Consider the following 9,943-nt stretch of genomic DNA (forward strand, 5'->3'; position numbering starts at 1 on the left):
GCGTCCAGAGCCTGTGCTCCGCAACGGGAGAGGCCACAGCAGTGAGAGGCCTGCGTACCGCAATAAATAAAAAAATAAAAAAATTAAAAAAAGAAAACGAGAGAAGGCCTCAACCTCCTGTGTTGCACTTCTAATAGTCATCAACCGGTATGGTTCCAGATATGGAACCAACAACTTTGTATGCATTATTTCATTTAAACCTCACAACAACTCCTTGCGGTTAGTACCATTTTTGTTAGCCCAAGTTTAGAGCTATGGAAACTGAGACCTCGACAGGTTAAATAAGTGGTGGAGTTGGAATTCCATCCCACACTCACCTGAAACACAGCCCTCTTAACCCTTTAAGAGCCTGTGCTTCTCCTCTGTAGTACTCACAAATCCTGTGGAGCTATACCAAGCTCTGTAAACATGCCAGCCTATTTCACTCCAAGTCTCTGCTGATGCTGCTTCTTTTGCCTGAAATGACTATTTCCCTCAAAAGCCTTCCTGCTGAACACATACTTATCTCCTGTGATCCAATTAAAGTGTTCTCTCTTCCACATGGACTCCTCCCCCAGACAGAATTAGCCACTGGCTTCTTTGTGCATACACAGAATTTCAGAAATACTCTCTTAGTCCCTAAAGCACTTCAGATGCTCATGGGGTAGTCTCCCCTTAAGAAACTATAAATCCCAGGGGATGATAACTGATGAACTCTGTAATCTCAGAACCTTGTGCTGTGGCTGTCATTTCAACATTAGGGAAGAGAAGAAGGGAGGGAGTAAAGAAAAGGATGAGGGAGAAAAGAAAAAGCAAGCGTGAAGACAAACACTCCAGCATAAAATATGCCAGGACCATCTGCCCTTCTTTTAAAAATCTGCATTTTACCTATCACTGTAAAATTAACCCATACCACCCCAACACACTCAATTGGAGGATTGTTCAGGAAAACCTGCAGAACGTTTCCCATTCTTCTGCTGTCCTCCTGTGCTCTCCCTCCTCTCCTTCCTGTCTAGCCCACCCTCTCGGCAGCTGACACTTCCCCCCTCCATTTGAAGGCCACAGACAGAAAATGAGTCAACAAGAAAATAAAACCTCAAACAAGGAAAACTAAAGTGAATGCCTTGCACCACATCATGTTGCAGAAAGCCACTTCGGTAGCAATGAACAACAGAGAGCGCTGAGGGGTAGCCACCTTTCACCTGAGAAACCACAGAAAGCCCTGAAGGTACTCATTCTGTTTTAGGTTTCCCAGATAAGCATCTGAGGTACTATATCATGGAGGCTGAAGCTTTCAGATACTAGTCTGGATTTTGGAAGGTGTAAACAAATCACTTAAGAGGGAGCACTAAGAATGTCCATCTTAGTCAGACATCATCTAATCCAAGGGCCTGTGGGGGAGGGTTGCTGCAGGAACATGTTGGGGGCGGGGAGGATGGGAATGGTGGAGGATCAATTAACTCTACTCAGGAGCAAAACAAAACAGAAATCAAAACCTGTGAAGCCGTTTTTATTTGACTCTGGAGTGGAAAGGGGCATGAGTCCAAAGCAGTGGTCAGCAGGCACTTGTGCCAGCCCCTGCCTCCACTCTACCGCTGCCAAACATCACTGGCTCACTTCTGTCCGCTGCTCACCTCCTGGGCTTTTCCAAGGCTTTTCCATGTGAGACCTGCCCCAGATGTCCAGGAATCTGCTGGGGGCATGATATGGCCAAGCAGAGCCATTTGATTTTCTGTCTGAGACGTGGACTGATATGAGAGCAAACAAAGTAGGGGGGAGGGTGGGGGAAAGGTATGGGTGTGTACGTGTTGGCAGGAGGGATGTTGAGTAAAGAGAAGAGGTTAGCAACCTTACCACTTCGTAACCACTGCGCCTACACTTTTTCTGGTAAGAAGCCCTGGAACTCAGGCTGCTAGGCTCACAGACCAGCTGAGGCCCAGTGGGTCCCTGAGGGGCCCAAGCTAACCTGAACTACTGTGGCCCAGCACAGCCCTAATAACACTGGGGTGAAGGTAAAATGCCCTGGTCCTCGCCTCACCCTGCCCCCTTCCCCCTCACCCCGTTTCCACCTTTTCTGTGTTCCTTCCAGCCTTTCAGTGGTAACTCCTCCTCCCAGAGCCCATTTCTCTCCTACTGCCTGTGTTTCTTTTAATAGAGGATGCAAATCTCATGATCGAATTCACACTAAGGAGTTAGTAAGAGATCCCAGAGGCATATGCACTCCAATTTTGAGAGAAAATGTTGGTGGAGATAATATTGGGGTGAGGGACACTTCTAATGATCTGATGATTTAAATGACTACTTCCTGTAGGCAGGCCCTGGCTGGATGGAGATGGGTCTGGGCCAAGCAGGAGAGTGAGAAGTTTTGAGGTAGAACAAGAGACCCCCTCAGGGAATGTCCTCCTTATTGAGTCTCATTCCCAGGGTCCTGTTGTCCTGTTCACGTCACCGGGTGGATCCAAACCAGAGAGGTGGGGTTTCATTTGTCAGTGTTCAGATTCAGGAATCAAATGACGTTTCCAGAAAAGGAAACTGATGAGTAATAGGCTTGATGGGTGGGGAGAAAGGCTGTTTACTTCCTCTCTTCAAGTCAACTAGGTTCCCTTAGGGCTCTGATATCTGTGGTGACTTGTCTACTCTAATGCACAGCATGTGGCAGCTGCTACCACCAACGGCTCTGCTGCTTCTAGGTAAGTCAGAATCACCCTGCCTGGGAGTTGAGCTCAAGATGCCCTGGGTTCAGCAGACATCCCTTTTCAGGCAAGGGATGAGACCCCTACCAAGGGATAGGACCCCTTACCATGTCTGTAGATCTAGATTGAGCTTCTAGGACAAAGTTTCAAGCATTAGAGATGTGGAGAATTGCTGGCCCTGATTTCGGCATAATCAGGAGATGAAGGGGGATGTGAGGTCTCCGTTACTTCACCCCTCTGGGTCTCAGTTTGTCTATCTATGAACTGAAGAGTATGGACTAGATGGTCCTGAAGTATGAGACTAGATGGTCTCTTCCATTCTCACATTCCAGTGTTCCTCTCTAAGTCTTTTAATTTCCTCACTTTCCAGGGGACTTGGGGTGAGGTTGCTTTTATGGCTTGATTCAGGGATATTCGATCTGTACCCTTAATCTGGGAGTTCGAACGGGGACCACAGAGTAAGGGAATGGTGTTGAAAACAGGGGTTTGGGTGGACAAGGGAGTAGGAGGCACAGACATTGGAGACCAGAGGACAGGCAATGGGGGAGCTCTCCACTATATTTATCTTGATTCTTGGGAACACAGGCCTCCCAGGGCAGAGGTGGGCAAGGGAGTTTAAACTCACGCCACACTCCAGTCACCCTGATCTCTGCTGCTACTCAATATTCGTTTCACTCTTTTTTCTTACAGTTACAGGTGGCATGCAAGCTGGTGAGTTTGCTTTGTGGTCTTGGATGGGTCAAGTGAGGAATGTAAATGTGCAATAGCCACAGGGTATTAGAAAATGTTCTTTGCACAGGAAATTGCTGATGTTGGGTTGGCAGGGGTAATTCCCCCAACGCAGTAGGGCTTGGCCCTATGCTCCTCTGGCCAATTTTGCTCAAGATAAAGAGAGACCAAGAAGAAGGCCAAGCCTCTCCAAGCCAATATGCTCAGACTGAGTGCTATGCTAAGGCTGAGTTGCCAACTCTCGGTTTGCAATGGGTTTTAAGCCTCCCCGGGAATGCCAGTGTAGGGCTGGCTCGTTTCCCTGCCCTCATCTACATTCTCTTGACTCCTCAGCAGATCTCCCAAAGGCTGTGGTGCTCCTAGACCCTCAATGGGACCGGGTGCTCACGAATGACCATGTGACTCTAAAGTGCCAGGGGGACTACCCTCTTGGAGACAATTCCACACAGTGGTGGCACAATGGGACTCTCATCTCAAACCAGGCCTCTAGCTACTTCATCACAAATGCCAAAGTTGAGGATAGTGGAGACTACAAGTGTCAGACATCCCTCTCCACACGCAGCGACCCGGTGAAGCTAAAAGTCTACATGGGTGAGTAGGTGAAGGGGAAAAGGGAAACCACCAATAAATGGTAAAACAAGAGGCCCTGAAAGACTTGGGAAGCACCAGAAGATGATGTTCCTGGGGCTTAAAACTAAGATGAGATGATCTGTAGTCCTACTGAATTATATCAGAATTGTAGTCCTAACTATAAGTAGGCCTTAGGTAAAAAGTCAAAGCCTGGCATATACTACAGGGCTGCTGCACTGCACAATTCCAGGAATCAACATTCACACAGAATACATACAGCATGAATGGTGTCATCTGAAGGTCAGGGCATGACACTGATGCTCAATAATAGTTATTGAATAAATTAATGAGTCCATTTTAGGACCTCAACCTCCTCACTCTCAGACACACAATGCCCTAAGCTACCCTGCAAGCCATCCCTAATTTACCGTAATATCTATCTCTCTCTTCCCGTCAATGCCACACTCAAAATATACACTTCAGCGTAAATTTGGCCATGTGATATCTTTCCTAATAGAGATATATATATATATACACATTCAGCCTGCATATTCATCATGGAATCCAAGTCTTTGTGTATTAACAGAATCCAGTCATTAGATGCAAGTAGAAGAAGTATTTTGGAGGCAGAGATCTCTCCTGGTGTCCCTGAAATCACACCACATAGCCCAGTACCTGCAGTGTCACCTTGTAAGCCTGACCCTATTTTCATGGCTGCCCCATCTGTATAATGTATGTGAGTGAAACAAGTCTGGAGCAGAAGGAGGGCCTAATGAAGGTGGACCTGCAACAGAATTCCATGGAATCTGAAGCTGATTTTCTTGGCTTCTTTGCCTGACTGTGTCACTTAGCTGACATGGTTCTCAGTCTACAGAGCTACAAAGAGGAATGTCTATTATCTAGCTAGGTGAGAGATAGATGGCCACCTATGACCAAATAAAATGGAGAATTACCAACAGGAAGCAATAGACAAATCATATCTGGTAGTTATTAGTTTGTCTTAAACTTGGCTCTAGAAACTGACTTTAGAAGTCTAATCAGTGAGAACTGTTTTAAACTGTGACCAAGAGCATTAACTTCACCAGGCAAACTCCTGATCATTCTTTAGGACCCATTTCACTTATCTCCTTCTCTGAGAAGCTTTCCTTACTTTCTTTGGGCAGAATTTCTTTGCTCCATTCTCTTTGGTCCTTCAGTCCTTTGTTCTTAGCCTGTTGTAGCACTTATCACACTGTATTGTAATTATTTCTATGTCTAGATCACAGATTCTTTCATGTGTCTTAGTCATCTGGGTATCCCCAGTCTGCACAACATAGTAAGTGCTCAATAAAATATTAGTTTAACGAATGTACATACGGACATTCACTGAGTCCATGACAGCCAGAATGGAACAAGAATGTTCCCCCCAAAGAAACCAGACCATATATATACATATATGATTACATAGGTAACCCCTGTTAATATTTAAGTCCATGTTTTTTCTTTTTTTCTGAGCATACATACTTTTTGTATTCTGTCTTTTTAACTTAACACTGTCTGATGAATGTTTTCTCATGTCATTTTAAAATTTCTATGCAATATCATTTTTAATTATTCAGGCCAACTTCCTGACCACAATTTCAAGTTCTCTGTGTGTGGGTGTGGAGCCTGGTTACTTGGCAAGGCAGTTGTGAAAAACAAATATCTTGATGACATAACATTCTCTCTCTCAGAGGCTGTGCTCAGTAATGAAGATGGCCTTGCTGAGACGCTGTGGCCCTTCAGAAACCACCAATTTCCCCTCCCTGAAATTTTTTTTTAAAGATTTAATTTAATTTTTTTCTTTTTTGGCTGCACGCAGGCTTTCTCTAGTTTTGGCAAGAGGAGGCTATTCTTTGTTGCGGTGCACGGACTTCTCATTGCAGTGGCTTCTCTTGTTGTGGAGCACGGGCTCTAGGCACACGGGCTTCAGTAGTTGTGGCTTGCGGGCTCTAGAGCGCAGGCTCAGTAGTTGTGGCGCACAGGGTTAGTTGCTCCGTGGCATGTGGGGTCCTTCCGGACCAGGGATCAAACCCATGTCCCCTGCATTGGCAGGCGGACTCTCAACCACTGCGCCAGCAGGGAAGCCCCCTGACTTTTTTTTCTTTTTTTTTTGCGGTACGCGGGCCTCCCACTGCTGTGGCCTCTCGTGTTGCGGAGCACAGGCTCCGGATGCGCAGGCTCAGCAGCCGTGGCTCACGGGCCCAGCTGCTCTGCGCCATGTGGGATCCTCCCGGACTGGGGCACGAACCCCTATCCCCTGCATCGGCAGGCGGACTCCCAACCACTGCGCCACCAGGGAAGCCCCCCCACCCCCGTGACTTTTATATTGAGTTCTCCTTCATGATTTCTGCAGCCACTCCTGTGGCCACTCAGTAACCTTTTTCCTGACTGGCTGCAACAGTCTTCCAATATTCCTACAACTGTCCATTCCTTCTGAAGTCTACCTTTCCTTTAATTGGGCAAATCATCATTTTCTAATACAATTTTTACTCTTTGATCTAGAACTTACAATGGCTCCTTATTACCTGCGATAGCAAATCCAAGTGTAGCCATTAAGGATACTGCAAACTGCTTCTCACCTGCCTCATCACTTAGACCCTATGCTCTAACCTTATGTTTTGACCATGTGTGTGTCTCTCCCTCTCCACCATTAGACAAAAGTTCTTGGTGTGACTTGAGTTCTCTTGCAGGGCCCAGTTGACTTTTTCCCAAAGAAAGCTATGTAAGGATGGCTCCCAGTCTGGCTTTCCATCATCCCCCAGGATCTGGGTGGCGAGCATCCCCTTCACAAGAGCTTTGCACTGAATGCTGAGGCCTCCTGGGCCTGTGTTCTCTTTGTGTCTTTCAGGCTGGCTGTTGCTCCAGGCCCCTCGGTGGGTGGTCAAGGAGGGGGAGCCCATTCAGCTGAAGTGTCACAGTTGGAAGAAAACTACTGTAGAAAACGTTCAATATTTCCAGAATGGCAAAGGCAAGAAGTTTTCTTATCAGAATTCTGACTTCTACATTCGAGAAGCAAAACTTGAACACAGTGGCTCTTACTTCTGCAGGGGGCTTATCGGGAGTAAAAACGAGTCTTCAGAGGCTATGAACGTCACTGTTCAAGGTAAGAGGTGTGCAGAGCACATCTAAAGGGCCCAGAGCACCATGTGTGGGGACTCTGCATTCACACTGGAAAGATGAGTTGGGAGGAGATTGCTGACCATTCCACAGACTTCTTTACAATGGTCATTCACTCTGCAATGTGACAGCAGGTGCAGAAGTCACATTTCCTCCCCCATAAATATGCCTGTCCTTACTTACCTCATTCAAACTATATCCATAATGTTATCTGTCTCTATCATGCTGGCCCATCTTTACCTGTTCTCCTTTCCCCTCCAAGCCTCAAGTCATAGCCAAAAGCGAAGCTGGCTGTAGCACCTCACTTTCTCACAGAAAGACCCATAACCTGTGTTCTGGCTCTGCTGCTAATTAACCATGCAACTGTGGCCAGTTAGACTCTCTGAACCTCAGTTTCCACTTCTGTAACAAAGACATGCTGACATTTATTGGGCATCTTTCAATGTGCTGGACACTGTGCTGAGTGCTTCTTTACATGCAACTAGTCTGATGATCACAGCAACCCCTCACAACAACATTAAGAGATCGGTAATATTGACTCTACAGATGAAGTAACTGAGGTGGAAAAAAGGGAGGGGGGTAATTAATGTGTCTCCAAGGGCACACCAAAGATTCAAAGCCTGTATACTGAACCACTAGATAAAATGAAAGGATTGGACAGGCGCCAATGTCCTATGACAGAATTTTGAATTCCACTGAGTCACTTAGAAAACATCTCCAGTTTCTGTAGTATCATCCTCCAGGGTCAGAGATCCCCGGCCACGGTGCTCCTGGACTTCCTAATTTCACAAAACTTCCACGTGTAATCAGACTAAGACGTTTGTTGTAAGCAATTTACATGTAGTAAGACAGCAAGATAGCCACACATCTTCTGAGATTTTAACAAAACAATGCCATAATTTGTATAAAAAATAACTTCATCACAATTTAAACTGAAAATAAATACTCTCAAATAGAGAATGAGAAAGCAAATAATAAAGAAAATGGGGGCAAAATGCCAACAATTAGTAAATCTAGGTAAAGAATATATGAGAGTTATTTATACTTTACTGGTAACCTTTTTTTAAGTTTGAAATTAAATCAAAATTAAGAGTTAAAAAAATTGAGACTAAAAATCCACTCTAATGTTACCAGTTTATAGACTACAGTGAGGAATGACTTTAAAATAACAATATTAAGGGCTAAGAGGTTGAGAACAAGCAAATTCTACCTCTTTCCATTTTGGGTTATTAGTTACTGAGCCGTGATAAAGAAATATTATCAATTTTCTGACGGTAAATAGCAGATTTCAATGGTTCACTTTTTTGTTGTTGTTGTTTTTAGATTTCCTTTAGTAGGGTAAAAACAATGAGTATTATTTTGAGACACAAGAGAAAGTTACTGAATTAAGAAAGAGTGTTCTCGGGCTTCCCTGGTGGCGCAGTGGTGGAGAGTCTGCCTGCCGATGCAGGGGACGCGGGTTCGTGCCCTGGTCCGCGAAGATCCCACATGGCGCAGAGCGGCTGGGCCCGTGAGCCATGGCCGCTGAGCCTGCGCGTCCGGAGCCTGTGCTCCGCAACGGAAGAGGCCACAACAGTGAGAGGCCCCCGTACCGCAAAAAAAAAAAAAAAAAAAAAAAAAGAAAGAAAGAAACAGTGTTCTCACCCCAACTTAAACTTTGACTACTTTCATAATTTCACACAAAACCCAGCTACAACCTACCTTGCTCAACACTATGTCACATACCTCCATCGAACATGAAAACACTTTTGCTCAGGTATAGCATTAAGACCCAGACTCAGTGGGAGGAAGCTATGGCTTTCCACCAGACTCCCCCATATTCCTTAGAATCTGTCTCTTAGCGGGTGTCAGAAAGACTTTCCACTGATGACCTCACCATTTATTCCAAATTTCTGCCTTAACAAATGTCATTTTATTCTCATCCCTCTGCTTCTTCTATTAGGTCAAGGAAGTCCACCATCCAGCTCATCATTCTTTCTACCTTGGCACCAAATCACTTTCATCCTGGTGATGGGACTCCTGTTTGCAGTGGACACGGGGCTGTATTTTTCTGTGAAGAGAGACCTTCGAAACTCAAAGGAGGACTGGAGGAATGGCAAAGTCACATGGACTCAGGGCTCTCAGGGCAAATGAGGGTAATAAAAGCAGCATCCCCATCCAATGGGGGTGATAAAAGCAGCATCTCTGAACCTCTTTCTAAATTCACAGCCCCACCATGCCCAACAGGCATCTCTGGGAGCAGCAGGAAAATTACACCTCAGACTCTAGGCTGAGGGTCCTTCACCCAACTGTTTTCTCTTGGTCTCCTATGGATAGGAAGGGACTGTGATCTTCAAGTGCCAACAGTGAAGCTCCAGTAAGCAGCTGCATTACCAGGAATAGAAGTCTCAGAGCAACATGGATGCTTTCTCTATTCTAACCATTCCGTCCCAGCAAAGCAACAATACAGATTCTTGATGATTACCCTTGATGTATGAATATTGTCCTTAAATAAATGGATATGTAAATAAGAGAATTCATGGTTGAGAACCAGCTGGATAGTAGTCTGCATCTGTTGCTGCAGGGCTGGCTGCCTTCAAGTCACCCTAAAACTCCTTCTAGACAGACTGCGGGTACGTCTGGGGGGTCTAGGGGAGACAGCAGAACCAATGAAGGGGGTGGCTAAGAAAGAGCAGGGTAGTCCAGGAAAGACCAGAGAAGACCACCACCTGGGTTGTCTTCCTAGAAGATGAGCCATGGTAGAGGTAAAAGAAAATCACAGAGGTGATGTAGAATAGAGTTTTTCAGGGGAGCCCATGTCAGAATTGGGATGGTCTGCAGGTATACAGTGATCA

General features: G+C 45.6%; 1 protein-coding gene across 4 annotated transcripts; it reads left to right on the forward strand.

The window, feature by feature from the left end:
• The first annotated feature begins 2,566 nt into the window (after nt 1-2,566).
• LOC102990877 (low affinity immunoglobulin gamma Fc region receptor III-A) lies at nt 2,567-9,712 on the forward strand. Of its 4 annotated transcripts, none has more exons than XM_007123088.3 (5): nt 2,573-2,669; nt 3,363-3,383; nt 3,735-3,992; nt 6,841-7,095; nt 9,052-9,712. In XM_007123088.3, exons 1-5 carry the CDS (start codon nt 2,621-2,623, stop codon nt 9,240-9,242), a joined length of 774 nt encoding a protein of 257 aa, XP_007123150.2. In that variant the 5' UTR covers nt 2,573-2,620; the 3' UTR covers nt 9,243-9,712. The 4 variants fall into 4 exon arrangements, with proteins under 4 accessions (XP_007123152.1, XP_007123150.2, XP_007123151.2 ...); XM_007123089.3 differs by having other exon boundaries at nt 3,738-3,992; XM_007123090.3 differs by lacking the exon at nt 3,363-3,383 and having other exon boundaries at nt 2,567-2,669; nt 9,052-9,711.
• Nucleotides 9,713-9,943: the final 231 nt, after the last annotated feature.

This window comes from Physeter macrocephalus, chromosome 4 (genome assembly GCF_002837175.3).
Source record: "Physeter macrocephalus isolate SW-GA chromosome 4, ASM283717v5, whole genome shotgun sequence".
Taxonomy (NCBI): Eukaryota; Metazoa; Chordata; class Mammalia; order Artiodactyla; family Physeteridae; genus Physeter; species Physeter macrocephalus.

Bases quoted from the DNA above. Each gene is read 5' to 3' on its own strand.
- LOC102990877 (XM_007123088.3), top strand. From the start codon at position 2,621: ATGCACAGCATGTGGCAGCTGCTACCACCAACGGCTCTGCTGCTTCTA. The intron at 3,993-6,840 runs GTGAGTAGGTGA...TGTGTCTTTCAG, and splicing joins GAAGCTAAAAGTCTACATGG to GCTGGCTGTTGCTCCAGGCC. The intron at 7,096-9,051 runs GTAAGAGGTGTG...TTCTTCTATTAG, and splicing joins TATGAACGTCACTGTTCAAG to GTCAAGGAAGTCCACCATCC.